We start from the raw sequence: 16,267 nt of genomic DNA, 5'->3' as shown, positions 1-16,267 counted from the left end.
ATTTTTTTGCTTTTAATTGTCTTTACTTTGACCTTGAAAACTTTGCGTAGCTCCTATCTCTACAATTAGTTATATATTTGTTGTGTTAAACCATATAAATCAGTATGTAGCAGAACATAAACCAGGTCGCAAATGACATAAAAGTTGGATTTGACTTTAATCGTCGACAAAAGGACTTACCAGGACACTCCTGCTGAATTTGTTCTGGACAAGCGTCTAATGCAGGCTGATCTAGTTACCGACAATCTCAACTTTCATAATCAAACGAGGTCAGTAATGATGCACAGTTCATCTATAAACTGTTCATTCCATTCGCCAAAAAGAGGAATCATACCGATAATTAGCGTAGTGTAGTTATTATAAATTCTAACAAATATCTCTTCCATATCAAAGTATATTTCCCCCCTAATGAGGTTCAATATTCATCTTTAACTATTTTGTCCCGTATAATGTCCGATCGCTACGCAGATAATTTTCATTGTCCACTTCACGGGTATTTGGGTAGACACTTATCATTGGCCTTACATTCCGAAGGACAGTAGCATGAGTTTTGGGTCTAAACTGCTTTGCTATTAATCAGAACAGGATGGCGTAGCCTGCCTCATTCAAACCTCTACTAAGAACATGCTGCGAGCATTTGACAACGGTATCAGTGAATTACATCTGTCTATCACTACATTTAAAAAGCTTTTCAAGCCACCATGTGTCTGTTACTTACATCAGTCTTTTCACCAACAAACTTCATTCTTTCACTTCTTTAGAAGGGATTTGAAGTCACTGAAAGTCATATTTAACCAAAACCCTGCTTTTAAGTGCATCAATGCTGAGTAAAGTAAGCCTGCTCCCTCGTCAATATATATAGGTAAATGTTCACAGCCTAAACTCCCTTCTCGTAATGAACATTGGTTCACATCAACCGACCTTAGTAGCCAAGTCTATCATTCAAGGAAGTACGTCCATCACCTGATTGTCCTGCACAAAGCAAAGCAATGTATGATCGTCCAATAATATGGCAATTCAAGCACATGGTCAGATCTGAACCAAAATATTATTTACCTTCAGGTGGAACCCAGGAGTCATAATCCATCTCATTATTCAAGAAGGACGGTTTCTCAGGCCCAAGCACTCTTTTAGGGCCCCTCCTCTTTTGGTCTTCACTTCTTTCCTCCTCATTAGTATACAGCCCCCCATTGTGCTTCAATAGCAGTGCCACAGCATCCTCAGCCATTTTTTCCCCTGACGTGGAGGATGTCAATTGTTGAGAGGTGTCATTACTATTTGCTGCGGTCGTCTCAACTTGCTTCCGTTTCCTTAAAATTAGACCAGCAGCAGACTCAATTTTAAATTCCGCTGAAGCCTTTGCACTATCACCACTGCCCAAAATTTTTCCCCTGTCCTTGTAGTCCACAAACTGATTGGACTCATCTGTGTCATGCACGTTCGGAGAGGGAGAGGGCAACGACTGTTGGGTATCATCTGCAACTCTATCCTCTACAGCACCAAGCCATTGGGGCTTTGGTACAGCAAATACAACATTCTCAGCCTCCAACTTGTCATGGCCAGGTTCTGACTTGTCTAAACCCGAAGTTGCAGCACTAGCTTTTTCTCCTTCTATACAGTCATCTGATTTGACAGAGGTCTTGCTGATCTGGGTTTCCACAGGTGGTTTCTTAACTTTCTTGTTATCTGCCTTTGCACAAGGCTCACTGCTTTTATGTGCCTCTGCAGGTGGTTTCTTCTTGACGGTAGAGATATTTTCAGATTTTTTTAGTTTGGGTTCTTGCGCCATCAACTCCCTTTTCTTGGCAGCTTCTCCTGTTGGGTCAGCAATCTTCAACAGGTAGTATACTCTATCAAGCTCAGTCTGAAGAGTTGACAATTCCTTTTCAAGTTGCACACTTTTATCATACACTGACAGAAAAGAAGATCATAATGGGTAAACACAGCCAATTCTCTCTTGGTGCAATTTAAGACATGACGTTGCACATAACGATAGATAAATTGAGGAAAAATGAAACTATGTACCGAAGACATTATACTTTTAAACAACCTAAAACATTGAAAGCTTAGTATATTTAGTTAAAGGAACTCACCTAGTTGAGATGACAGCCCTGACATGTACGCATCAAGTGAGTCATCAACTTCGTCTTGTGTGGCACTCTTTGACTTTGACAACATATTGTTCTTTTCAATCATAAGCAACTCTTTCTTTTCATTCATTTCATTGGTGATGGCATCTCTCTTATCAAGAAGAGTATCTGCAGTCTCAACAGATTGGTTGTCACCAGGTTTCTGATGTGAAGGCTTTTTCTTGGTACGGTCATAAAATTCATCATCATCACTGAACAATAGAAGTAAATACCAACGTGCACTTTAGTTTTGGTACATCACTATAAATATTGCAGCATGACAAATTCAAGCAAGCACACTAAACATATTCCACTTGCTTCACCCCAAAAGAACAAAAGATTCCAAATATATATACAAGCAATTAAAGCATTTAGCAGTAAATATTAGGCATGAAACTCATCTCCAAAATTTTCACTTTCACAAAAATGACTTCCATCAATGATATTATACCTAACATATTCTTCTTCTTCTTCAATTGTGCCTTTCTTCTTGCCATGAGACATTTTTCCTGTACGTGCACCAAGACTTTCTCGAATACTATCATTCAATGTCTCTTCCAAGTTCTCGAGTTCTTCCAATATCTATCCCATTAAAAAATTTCAGGTAATAAGCTCACGTGACAAATATTTAACCAATTAACAAGATAGCATGATAGGAAAAAAAAATTAATTATAAAACCTCAGACAATCACAGAGTATTAAGAACAATATATAAGGTTCTTGTCAAATTTATTTTTCTCCAATACCTGCGTTATTCTCTGTTCATTCCTAGCAATCTGAACCTGTTGGCCTTGAGTTAATCCACCCTGAGAAATGTCTTTAACTCGTATAGAATTTATTTCTTTCTTCATATTAGCAATCTGAACAAAGAAAGAGAACACAAATGACTATCATGGTTAATAGGTGTTAGAGTATGCGACTGTGTGTATCATTGTGTCTTTTGGTTACATTATCTTGTAATAGTTGCAGCTTAGTTAGACCCGTTAGTATAGTTAGCTCCCTAGATTATTCTAATAGTATGCATATAAAAAATATTAGAATCCCTAGACACTGACTTGATTCAGTTCTATCATATTTTCAGAATTAGAAAACCTCTTGAAACTCTAGATGGTATTATGAGCGTCTAGACCCTCAATCATGGTTATGGATCCAAATCCACCAACTGGATCTCTTTTGTGGTTTCTCTCTAAATCTGATCACACGGCAGGAGTCGAGAATCCCGCATGCACTGCTTGGGAGTGGCAGGATCAATTGCTTGTCTCACATTATTCTTCTACACTCACTCATGAAATTGGTTGCAGAAATTCATAGCAACACTGGGAAACTATTCATAATCACTTTCATGCTAAGATGAAAGCTTGAGCTTGGCAGCTGTGCATGAAGTATGCAATGCCAAAAAAGTAGATCGACCGACTGGTGAACTTTTCTTGCAAATAAAAAGCCTAACTAACTCATCACAGGGATCTCAACAGTGAATTTATATATTTTAAATCATATGGTTAGCATTCAATTTGAGTATTAGATATGATGATAGGTTGACTGTTGACTGCTATAAAAAATTAGTATTATATTCAGTTGAATTGAATGAAATTTTCGAAGTGATAAAGTATGGATTATAATTCAAAATAAATAAAAGCATGGGAAACCAAATTAAAAGGAAAGACTCACCTTTTCCATCCTTTTGATTATTTTCTCACGGGTTTTTTCTTGTTTTTCTGTAAGTTGTCCTTTGTATGACTGCCACGTCACTTCTTCAGCGTCATCCTGAAATTTGAATCCATCAAACTAATAAATCAGACATAAATACTAAATAGCCAACTCGAGTTTTAACAGAAGAGGTAGATTCTGAGGTCAGAACATGTAAAATGTTCATAATTAATTATGTAGTTCAAACAAACAAAAAAAGTTGATTATCATATAATTACAAGCTTTGACAAACCTCTTCTTCTTCAATAGCATCCTCACCCATGCCCCAAGATATACCCTCAGCAAGAGATGCTTCCTGTCTTGCTCTTCGCACTGAAGCTTCCCTATCTAGCATTGCTTCCCGCATCTTCACTTCTTTCATAAGTTTTGCATTAGTTTCCTACAAAATAAGCCAACACGAAAAATAAAAGGGTGAGTTGCAGTAATAATCAGATAAAAAAATTATAATTTTGTCAAAAGATTAAAAAATAAAGCGTGAAGAGAAGAAATGTTCGACCAAAGATGTTTATAGCCCTAAAATTTTTTAAGTTAAAAAATAAAACATTTAAGACATCAAATGAGTGGTTCGTCTAATCAGACGATGTTTCGTCAGTAAGTATATAGATGTTTCAGTCCAAACAAGGACCTTGCGCGGCATAGTCCAACAGCCTTAATGATATATTCAATGTTTCACCTTTTTTAACTAATATTATTCAAGCATACTCTGTTGTTTCAAAAAGGTAAGATGGCATCTGCGCTTAATGCAAAGGCAATCTCTTGGTCAGAGCCAACCATCAAAACATCCACCTTGAACATAGAGTGGAAGGTATCAAGAAAGATGATGCAACAAGTCATATTAGTCACACAAGCAGGTCTCACAACCAATTTCAGTAAGATAAACTAATTGCTTTATCTAATGAAGAGATCAAATTGGTGAAATGTATTATATGTCATTTAATGCATCATAATATCTTTCTCTCTAATGAGATATCAGACCAGGCATTGGAAATTCACAATATATCTCCAATGGCTAAACTTTCAAGGGAGCTTATAAATACAAAATGAGAAGTCTTTGAAGACACATAGAAGCATCCCATGAAGTTTTAAGCTATTAAAAATATCTCTGGTCATTCTTCGTAATATCTTTAGAACTTTTGCTGCGAGATTCTGTGTTCTATATTCTAGAGCTTGTTTCTCACACAACCCTCATTGAATGAAAAGTTGAATTTCAACCGAAGGTAAGTGAATAGTATCTTTAAGCCCAACGAGCACTTGCATGAAGGCGTGAAGGGGTGTGTTAGATGTATAATATAGAACTATTCAACGAGCACTTACTCAAGTGATAACTGAAAGCAACATTTATCAACTTAGAGAATGCATTTATCATCCCAAATATAAATATGACAATTATTTGCAAAAGGGAAACACAAGAAAGGAAGTTTCTGCAAAACCAATTAACCCCAAGAACGTAAATACTGGAAGCTGGAACAATTCCTTTTTTCCCTTTGAAGAGAGGTAGTGGGACACATTTTCCAACAGAAAACAACAAATGGTTATAAATGTAACAATAAAAAAAAAGAAGTCGGGATCTTACAGGAGGCATCAAGTCAGGTGGTCCTTGAAAAATGAACATGCGAGATGACCTGTGAATGTAAAACAAGATGAATACATACATACAAAACATAAAGTAGGAAAATAAAATTTCTTGTAGATGAAAATTAATCAAATCCTATCATCTTCATATGTACACCATACTAGTTAAAAGCAGAGCGGCCACCTCCCAAAAAATGCTATAGCAGTAGCGGGATGACCACTGCTTTGATCCGTTTAAGCCAGGTGTAAAACTTAGTCAAATTACATCTATGATAACTGTTTGTAGAATGCAAATTCAATTAATCCAACTATTGAAGCTAATTATATTATCTTAGTGATCACGTCTATGAAATTTCACATGATTTAAACTTTTATACATAAGTTCTCTAACCATGAATATTTACAAATTTTTAAATATCATATTATCCATTAAAATTAACTGACGTGATAAACTTTTAAATAATTTTTTAAAGTGTATGAAATTGTGTATATGTGGTCTAGTTAATAAGTACTGTTGTATTGATTAAATTTGCATTCCATAAGTTATTACTCAAGGCACAATTTGACCAACCCTACACATACCCTAATAAGTAAAGAAAAAAACCTAAACTTAATTTTAATTAAAAATATCTAATTAATTTTTAATTAAAAGAATTATGTAAATATCCCCAAGAATGTAATGACAACAAACAGGTTTTAGTCATTCCTAGGATTCATAATCCCTAGACATGAAAAATTTGTTTTATACCAAATGCCAAACGTTAAAGAATATTGAGCCTAACGAACCTGTAACAGAATTTACAGAGGCAAGGTACGACAAATAGCAGTAGATTGCATTCGGAAAGTAAAGGGACAGAAGGATAGCATGTCCTCCACCAAAAGACTACTAAAAACGAAAAATCACAAGAAAACACCAAAAAAGTGATCAATAATAACAATGCGTAATGACATCCTTAATCTCTACACAAATCTGAAATTTCGTGAGACTTTAAAAAAATATCTTGAAGGTAAAATGTCATATACTAATTCAAATGGACTTGTTACATGTCAAACAATTCGACTGGACTAATCACATATCCCTTTAAGAAGCCAGAGTTCCGCCAAAAATCTGCAACTAACTACTCTGAATGGCTTAATAACTACTGCATAGATTGTAACAGTCACAGATACCTAGTAAATGAAATAGATTAAACAAATAAACTTATTTCTCGTCTGAAATAATAAAAAAGAAGTAATAATAGCTTAAGTGCGAACTAGAACAGTATGGGCTAGCGGAAAAGACTTGTTTATGAGCATAATAGAAAACAAACCAAAGAATACCTACCTGCCAAATCGAATGACATCACCAACATGCAAGTCAACATATGTGTTCTTTTCCACCTAACCAAACAGGAAAAGTAAAAGGATTTATGACCCTGATGCTATAAAGTTTCAAAATCTGCATACATTTTTCTTAACAGCTGGGCCCAAATATTTCAATAAAATACAATAGAAAATGGTAATCTTTTGAACAGCCCGGCCTGAATATGCATGAACTAGGGTGAAAAATGATAAATTAAATCACAACTAAGGTGATAATTCAAATGATTATTGTGAATTTCAACAATTACAGAGTTGCTAATATAATGTGGGGCATACAAAATATTTTATGCATATACATCATTTGGATTAGGATAATATCAATGTAGCATTGTTATTCCCTGGATAAACAGATTGCATTTGCATTAAAAACGATTACAAACTCAATAACCTTCTTACTAGCTAGTACTACAAGAGACAGTTGCCAAGATCATTTCTGAGCAGGGGGGAATATTTTAGGTGCAGCCCAAGTAGCAAATGAAGTAATTAAAGGTTTTTTAAAACATTGGGTTAAGTTAAACACTTTTGGATAAGGTTTTGGCAAGAGTAGCTCTGACCGAACCATAACAGCAAATAAGCTCAGCTGACTGTCCTACAGTCTACTTAGTAGTGATGGCAGAGATGCATGTTAACAACAGTTCTTGTGCCTCGCGTGAAAGCATTAAATAGTAGAAAAGGGGAATTCAAATAAAAATTAATTTAAGAATAAGAGCTTATAAAGCAAAATTGACAATTCCAGCATCTCTTCCACAGTATATATTCCAAACATGAAATAAGTCATGAAGAGGGACCACAACAAAGATTTGATATCTTAAAGAAAGTATCACCAAAATTTAAGAGAGAGAGGAAATGCGATGATACCTGATTTTTGTTCAAAAACGTTCCGTGAGTACTCCCAAGATCATAGAGATATGCATCTCCACTTCTCTTAAACTGAATAACTAACAAAATACAGATGAAAACATTGGTAAGAATCATGGATGAGCTTTACAAATTGCTAAAATATGTGAAAACTATTTGATATTAAAACAATTTACAGTATCATAGACAATATCTCCTTTAAATAGTTTCCCCGTGTCCTTTGTTTTCATAAGTCCTCTTATCTCATGATTTGTCACCCTATTTAATTAGGATTGTGATATTGTATTGATATGAATAAGCGCTAGTACTTAGCGTTTTGTATAATGTTTACAATACTAAAGAATATTACTCAAAATCTCTATGCTTTCAGTTGCCTCCTTTGATATCTAAAACCCTGTAATTTGAGCAAGAATGCCTCAGTCTAACTGATTGAAAAACATTGGTTATGAAATTCACAAAGTTGTCCATAACTTCAATGTGACTTTTAGATGTTTTCAAAATGGATACAGGTAATCCAGTCACATTGGCTATTACGATAGTGCATGCTGAGATGGGTTTAATCATCTGACATGTGGTAGGAAATAATCAACTCGAATCTGCTTGAGCTAAACAATTCAACTACTTGCTAAGCATATAGAAATAGACTTCCACTTTGTCCATGAAAATAATGATCATATTTGTATGAAGGTTGGAACCATATGATGTACAAGCTCCAACTTTGTGTGGAGTGGAATGTATTTAGGGCTGAGCACCGGTCGGGTTGAATCGGATTCGGATCCTTAAGGTCGATCCAACCAAATCCGAATGTTGATATTTGAAATCCATATCCAACCTTTTTAGTTTTCGGGTTCGGCGGGTTCGGGTTAATTCAGATCCGGTTAAGCATGGATGGATGCGGTTTATCTGAATGAACTGTAAAAATGTGAAAATGTAACCTCCATCACCTTTCAATCTGCCATGGCTTCCTCCATCTTCTCCACAATCCTGATTCTTTCCATCACCACGTCACCGTGCGAACTGACAAAACACCACTACGTCGCCACCTACAATACAGATCGGAGACCACTTTGTCACCTACAACACAGATCGGAGTAGATGGGTTCACCGTCACACAGTTGTCTGTCGCGCGCACTTGCTTGAGACACAACCAGATCGGAAGACGCGATCTCCATAGTAGATTGCGCGTCACTTCCCCCATCACAGCTCCTCCCTATGCACAACCGCAAGCTTTATCACCCACCTCTGCAACTCGCTGGAGATGCGCTTCACCTGAAGTAGAAAACGATGACACTATGACCATGACAAATCTCTTCCAAAGGCAAAATCATTTTTTGGGAGATGCTTGCAGTTGAGATGCAAGAAACTTGAAATAGAGGAGAAGTTGTGTTTGAAAGATTGCTGGTTTTGAAAAGTTGGAAGTGGAGAAGGTTCTAAAGACGTTGGCAACAAATTAGGTTTAGGGAAAAGTCATTGATTGTGGGTCGGGTCGGGTAACCACGAAAATTTAAAATAGAATCCGTACCCGACCATTTCTATCCATATTTATCCATATTATCTTATCCGTTCAAACCGAATCCGAATAGAGCAACCCGTATCCATGATTTCTTTCTCGGATATCACGGTTTCGGTCAGGTTGAATATTTATGCTCACCCCTAAATGTAATAACTTCTAACACCAGACTAATCCTAATTAATATATCCTTCACCAAAATAAAAACATAGGTCAAAAACCCTCTCAATGTTTACATAGACGTCCAGTAGCTAAAACTTAACACGCTATACCAGTAGAATCACAAAGAAAGAGAACATCCTGTAACAAGTGCAGCTGACACTGGTAATAACAAAATTCATAAGAGAGGAGCAGAAGAGTCAATTACTGATGCAATTCAGCCAGGACACCTGACATATCATGGAGGAAGGAAAAGCACGAGAATTAAAATAACTAACTCTAGATTGAGGGATTTTGATTGGTCAAAAGTCTAGTATATATTCTGTTTGTTGTGGTGAGAGAAGGGTAGGATGGTTTTGTTGTGAACTTCTCTCTCTAGACCTATTTATGATATTACGTTTTCGTTCATACGTTTTTGGGCCTTTTTTTCTATAATATTCATTATTCAATGAGTACTTTCTGAAATTCAATAATACTGCTACAAAGAGTTGAATTTGTTCTTGGAATACCTTGTTCTTTGTTTCAGTTGGTGCTTTCATCGATATGGCGGAGAATACTCGCCTCAAAGACCTTGCCACAGATGTGAAGCGTATTTTGGAATTAATGGAGACCCGACATCAAGAAAATACAGTACGATTTGAAACGTTAGAAGCTGCCATAGATAACCTACTGAAGCACAATATTGAGCAGGAGCACACACCTTCGATTGTTTCACCCCATTTCAAGTGCGTAACGTCAAGTTGGATTTTCCGCGCTTTGATGGTTCGGAGGTGCTGCAGTGGATTTTTAAAGCAGAGCAGTTTTCTCTTATTATAATACACCGGATGACCATCGACTTACCATTGCTGCCATTCATTTCGATAAGGACGTCATTCCTTGGTACCAGATGATGACGCGTCATGATTCTTTCCATTCGTGGGTTGCTTTTACTTGTGCTTTAGAAATGGAGTTTGGACCCTCACCATATGAGTGCCCACGATCCCACTTGTTTAAACTTACACAAACAAGTTGTGTGCATGATTATTATGTTCAGTTCACTGCTTTAGCTAACAGAGTTCAAGGTATATCGTCAGAGGCCTTATTAGATTTTTTTGTGGGGGGCTTGAAACCTGATATTAGAAGAGATGTCATTGCTCAATCCCCTGTAACCCTAATTAGAGTTGTCTCATTGGCCAAGTTATATGAGGAGAAGTATGTTGCCAAATCCAAACAGTACTCTAATTTTCCATCTTCCAAAACCCAAGCTGCAAACCCTTCCCTTCCTCTTAGTCAGACCATAAAATCCACTAGCCTACCTCCTCTCCTGCCTAGTCCCCCTCTGCATTCGAGTTCCACCACTATCCGACATTCCAATGTCAAAAGAATAACCCTTGCCGAGATGCAACTCAGGCGCGAAAAAGGTCTTTGTTATACCTGTGATGACAAGTTTTCACCTACTCATAGGTGTCCCAACAAACAAATATTTACTTCTTCAATGGCAAGATGAGAGTAATGGTGAATTACAACCTGAGCCTCCCGATCGTGAGCAGAATTTGGAATTACAATTGGCCCAAGAACATCATCTGTCGTATAATGCATTAAAAGGATGCTCTGGTTTTGGTACTCTAAAATTTACAAGTGCTATCAATGGTCTGACAATGCAGGTTTTAGTGGATAGTGGTTCAAGCGATAATTTTTTGCAACCACGTTTGGCTCATTCTTTAAAGTTGCCTATTGATCCCATTCCCAAATTTCAAGTGTTGGTCGATAATGGAAGTGCATTAGTTGTTGAAGGGAGGGTCCACGAATTGGAGGTTAAGATTCAAGGCCATGTCTTAAAATTACCTGTATATATTTCACTGGTGCGGATCTCGTGTTGGGAGCTACTTGGTTAGCCACGATCGGGGCCCACATTTCTGATTACAGTAAACTTACACTTAAGTTTTATTTGGGCAATCAATTTGTCACATTACAGGGTGACCAACCCTCTTTACCAATGCTAGCTCAATTCCATCACCTGTGCAAAATGCATCACAGACATGCCATAGAGGAGTTATTCACACTGCAGTTTAAACAAAAAGACTGTTTTCCGGATCAGGGGTTAGTGTTCCCTACTACTATTGCACCAGAATTGGCCGCATTGTTGCATAACTATAGTCTGGTATTCTCGGTGCCTGTTGGATTACCTCCTCAGCGGTGCCACAATCATTCCATTCCATTGCTGCCAGGTTCAACACCGGTAAAGGTTCGCCCATACCAGTATCCCCATAGCCAGAAAGAGCAAATTGAGATTATGGTTCAAGAAATGTTGACTGCAGGAATTATTGTGCCCAGTAATAGTCCTTTTTCTTCCCGATAATACTTGTTAAGAAGAAAGATGGCACTTGGAGGTTCTGCAATGATTATAGAGCCTGAATGCTATAACTGTTAAAGATAGTTTTCCGATTCCCACTGTAGATGAATTAATTGATGAGCTACATGGGGCAAAATTCTTTTCAAAATTGGATCTTCGCTCTCGTTATCACCAAATATTAGTGAATGAAGAGGACAGATTTAAGACTGTTTTTCGCACCTATCAAGACCACTATGAATGGGTTGTGATGCCGTTTGGTCTCACCAATGCACCAGCCACATTTCAAAGTTTAATAAATGACATTTTCCAAGGTATGTTCAGGAAATTTGTGCTTGTTTATGTTTATGATATATTAGTTTTCAGCCCCACCTGGCTAGCACATTTACAACACCTTGAAGTAGTGTTGCAGAAATTACAGCAGCATAAACTATTTGCCAAATTGTCCAAGTGTTCTTTTGGGTTGTCACAAGTGGATTATCTTGGCCATACTGTTTCAGCACTAGGTGTGGCAATGAATAAGGATAAGGTGCAGGCTGTCCTACAGTGGCCATGTCCGCAAACTTTGAAACAATTGAGGGGTTTTTTGGGACTTACAGGTTACTATCGGAGATTTATTAAGGGATATGCAGTGATTGCTAATCCCTTAACGAATTTATTGAAGGATAGTTTTACTTGGGATGATTCGGCTACATTAGCTTTTGAGAGGTTGAGGACTACACTTACTCAAGCACCCGTGTTAGCGTTACGTGACTTCTCTAAGCCATTCGTGTTAGAAACCGATGCATCGGGAATGGGATTTGGTGTTGTACTTAGTCAGGATTCTCATCCTATTGCTTTTTTCTCCAAGAAGTTAAATGCCACCATGCAAAAGCAATCAACCTATGCTAGGGAATTCTATGCTATTACAGCTGCCATTGCCAAGTTTTGACACTATTTACTAGGGCATAAATTTGTGATTAGAACCGATCAAACGAGTTTGAAAAGTCTAACGGATCAAGAAATTCAAACATCTAAGCAGCATAAGTGGTTGCCTAAGTTGTTAGGGTATGATTTCCATATTGAATATAAGCCAGGAAAGGATAATCTTGCAACTGACTCTCTATCTCGCTCCTTTGACGTGGCTTAGTCCCAGCCTAATTTTCATATTTTATAGCAGTTGAGGGCAACTCTTTGGCAAGATATCACATTAAAGGCTATTATGGACTCATGCATACTTAACCAACCTTCTGACCCACACTATTATGTGCATGACCAATTGCTTTATTGGAAGGGCAAGTTGGTTATCCCAGCTGCACATAACTTGGTTAAACACATTTTACATGAGTTCCATAGTTCATTGAAAGGAGGACATGCAGGCTTTACAAGAACTTTTGCACGAATCGCAGCTCAATTTTATTGGAAAGGAATGCACAAGGATATTAAGGAGTTTGTGCAAACCTGTTTGGTGTGTCAACAAGCCAAAGTGGCTAACACCCTTCCTGCAGGTTTATTACAACCACTTCCTATTCCCGATCAGATTTGGGAGGATTTAGCAATGGATTTCATTACTGGTCTCCCTAATTCTAATGGCTTTACGGTAATAATGGTAGTTATTGACCGACTCTCAAAGTATGCCCATTTTTCTCCCTTGAAGTCTGATTATACCAGTAAATTAGTAGCGGAAATATTCATGACCAATGTAGTTAAGTTGCATGGCATGCCAAAATCCATCGTGTTTTATAGGGATCGGGTTTTCACTAGTCAACTTTGGCAGCAACTATTCAAATTGAGTGGTACTTCCTTGAATATGACTACCGCATATCACCCACAATCCAATGGGCAATCGGAATCCTTAAACAAGTGTTTGGAAATGTATTTGCACTGCTTTACTTATGATTCTCCCAAAGCCTGGTCACAGTTGTTGTCTTGGGCAAAGTATTGGTATAATACCAGCTACCACCATAGTAGTGGCATGACCCCATTTAAAATTGTTTATGGTAGAGATCCTCCTACATTGACTAAATAAACACTTGACAGTCATGATCATGTTTTAGTGCAAGAACAGTTAGTGCAGCGAGATTTGACTCTTCACAGGTTAAAAATTAACTTGCATAAGGCTCAACAATGCATGAAAAAATATGCTGACAAGAAGAGGAGATTCAGTGAGCTGAACATTGGTGATATGGTGTTGGTGAAATTGCAACCCTATAGGCAGCATTCGGTTGCTCTAAGGAAGAATAAGAAACTGAGTTTACAGTATTTCGGCCCGTCTCCAGTCATTGAACGACTCAGACAGGTTGCTTACAGGCTACTTTTGCCCCTAGGCAGCCGAATTCATTCTGTTTTCCACTGTTCTCAGTTAAAGCCTTGTTAGGGAGATCATTTGCAACCTTATGTTCCTTTATTATTCACAATGAATTGCCTCCTATCATTCAACCTGTCTCGATTTTGCACTCTCGGGTGATCTTGAGAGGCCAACATCAGGTTACACAATATCTGATTCAGTGGGAAGGATTAGATGCAGCTGCTGCCACATGGGAAGATCACGATAAATTGCAGCAAGCTTTTTCAGAATTTAACCTTGAGGACAAGGTTCATTTTAATGGGGGAGGAATTGTAACAAGTACAGCTGAGACTGGTAATAACAAAATTCATAATAGAGGAGCAGAAGAGTCGATTACTGATGCAATTCAGCCAGAACACCTGACTGATCATGGAGGCAGGAAAAGCAGAATAATTAAAATAACTAATTATAGGTTGAAGGATTTTGATCGGTCAAAAGTCTAGTATATATTCTGTTTGTTGTGGTCAGAGAAGGGTAGGATAGTTTTGCTATGAACTTCTCTCTCTGGACCTATTTCTGATATTACGTTTTCGTTCATACGTTTTTTGGCCTTTTTTTTTCTGTAATACTCACGTTTTTTGGCCTTTTTTTTTTCTGTAATACTCATTATTCAATGAGTACTTTCTGAAATTCAATAATACTGCTACAGAGAGTTGAATTTGTTCTTGGAATACCTTGTTCTCTGTTTCACATCCACAACATGGTTTATCATAAGTAAAGCAATTTTGCAGTATGAAACTTCATTCAACCAAATAAATCACCCGTATCGGGTCTGATATAGTTAGTGTCACGCAATTCAGAAGAGAGAAATATGCGAAAGTGTGATAGCATAACGTACCAGCATGAAACCTAGAAATAGTGGGGTGCTCGAGCACGAAGTCGCAGAGATCCAATCGGCCGAACATGTAAGCTCCTTTCTCGCACACGTCGAATTTGTCGATGATGGAACCGTCCTTGAGAACCTCCAGGTAGAACTGGTGACAAGGGGCAGCGCTCCACGGGGGAATCTTGTAAGGAACCGCAACACCCTGCGAGGGAGGCTTGTGCGAATCGCGAGGCGGCGGCAGCGGTGGTTGGGGTTCTGTTGAGTCGCGAGGCGGCGGCATCGACGGTTGGGGTTCTGTTGAGTCGCGGGGAGGAGGCATTGAGGGAGCGGTATCTGGTAAATTAGGGTTTATGGGGGGAGGGGGGCCCATGGAGTTCGTCATTGCGATTCTTCCCAAGCGAGAGAGAGGTGTTGAAGTTGAGATGTTGAAGATGCAGCAGCAACAGCAGAAGAAGAAGAAGGCGATGAATATTCAAAAATAAAAAAGTTAATAAGAAATATTTTAAATGGATATTTTAATATTTTAAAGGAAAATCAAAAGAATATAATAATGAGCATCTTTTAATGCATTGTTGTGAACTAGTTTTTTCTCTATCTAAATTTTACCTTTTTCCTGGTTTTTAAATAAAATTATTTTTAATATCAACATAAAATTTTGTATTTGAACGTGAAAGAGTCTATCTAAATAAGGAAATTAAACTTAGTAAATTTAAATTATATTGCTAAAATCTTTAAAACAGAAAAAAAAATCAAAATATTTAAACTTTTTAAACTTGTGATTTCTTCTTCAAACTTCTATTTCTAATCCAACTTGTAAACTCAGTATATAGGATTTGAGCAATTTTTAAGCAATTAATGATAGTCAATTATAGTTAATTCTATAGCATTTTTTTTCATGTAAGAAAAAAAGTTGAACTTAATCTCAGAACCAAAACCGTCTAATCATAAACTTATGATTGTTTGACATTCATTTTGTTAAATTAGTTTAAACAAATTAGTAAAAACTAAAATAGGACAATTTATGTAAAATAATTAATCAAACATCAAAATAGGTTTAAAAATTAAAAAAAAACAATTAGTTATTTAACATATAAAATATTTCTATACAAAAAATTATTAATACCAATATTTTTTCCAAAATAGATAATGTATACATATATGGAATAGTAAGAAGATGCTCTTAAAAAAAAAGAATCATAAATTAATTAAAAAAAATACTTTATTCTAAAAATAAAATTTCAAAAGTTTTCTTAAGTTATACAAAACACAAGTCATTAATTGTTCCAAATGGGTGTTAAACACTCTAAAACTGTAAAGTAGTCATCATAAAACTTGAAAAAAAATGGGTAAAGTGGCATGAGGCTAAAACTGATACAAAATCCTCTTTTTAAGTCTTGTCCTATTATTTTATTATCACAATATTATTATTATTATTATTATTATTATTATTATTATTATTATTATTATAATAATAACAAGAGTAGCTGAA

The 16,267-nt window shown here is 36.7% G+C and overlaps 1 protein-coding gene across 5 annotated transcripts; it reads right to left on the bottom strand.

Annotated features, from left to right (window-relative positions):
- Positions 1-287: 287 nt before the first annotated feature.
- LOC114185111 (kanadaptin) lies at positions 288-15,237 on the bottom strand. 5 transcript variants are annotated; one of them, XR_003604750.1, is made up of 12 exons: positions 14,791-15,237; positions 7,629-7,708; positions 6,733-6,788; positions 5,410-5,458; positions 4,069-4,215; positions 3,798-3,893; positions 2,876-2,989; positions 2,581-2,711; positions 2,094-2,341; positions 1,057-1,911; positions 719-972; positions 288-627 (listed from the first exon to the last, which is right to left on the bottom strand). XR_003604750.1 is itself a non-coding variant. In XM_028072628.1 (11 exons), exons 1-11 carry the CDS (start codon positions 15,158-15,160, stop codon positions 923-925), a joined length of 2,196 nt encoding a protein of 731 aa, XP_027928429.1. In that variant the 5' UTR covers positions 15,161-15,237; the 3' UTR covers positions 288-922. The 5 variants fall into 5 exon arrangements, 4 of the variants coding, with proteins under 4 accessions (XP_027928429.1, XP_027928433.1, XP_027928431.1 ...); XM_028072628.1 differs by having other exon boundaries at positions 288-972; XM_028072632.1 differs by having other exon boundaries at positions 288-972; positions 7,629-7,700; positions 14,791-14,899.
- Positions 15,238-16,267: the final 1,030 nt, after the last annotated feature.

This window comes from Vigna unguiculata, chromosome 5 (genome assembly GCF_004118075.2).
Source record: "Vigna unguiculata cultivar IT97K-499-35 chromosome 5, ASM411807v1, whole genome shotgun sequence".
Lineage (NCBI taxonomy): Eukaryota > Viridiplantae > Streptophyta > Magnoliopsida > Fabales > Fabaceae > Vigna > Vigna unguiculata.
This window is presented reverse-complemented; position numbering and strand designations above follow the sequence as displayed.

Bases quoted from the DNA above. Each gene is read 5' to 3' on its own strand.
- LOC114185111 (XM_028072628.1), bottom strand. From the start codon at position 15,160: ATGACGAACTCCATGGGCCCCCCTCCCCCCATAAACCCTAATTTACCA. The intron at 6,789-7,628 runs GTATCATCGCAT...CTGTTTGGTTAG, and splicing joins CGTTTTTGAACAAAAATCAG to GTGGAAAAGAACACATATGT. The intron at 2,342-2,580 runs GTATAATATCAT...TCTATTGTTCAG, and splicing joins GAAGAAGAAGAATATGTTAG to TGATGATGATGAATTTTATG.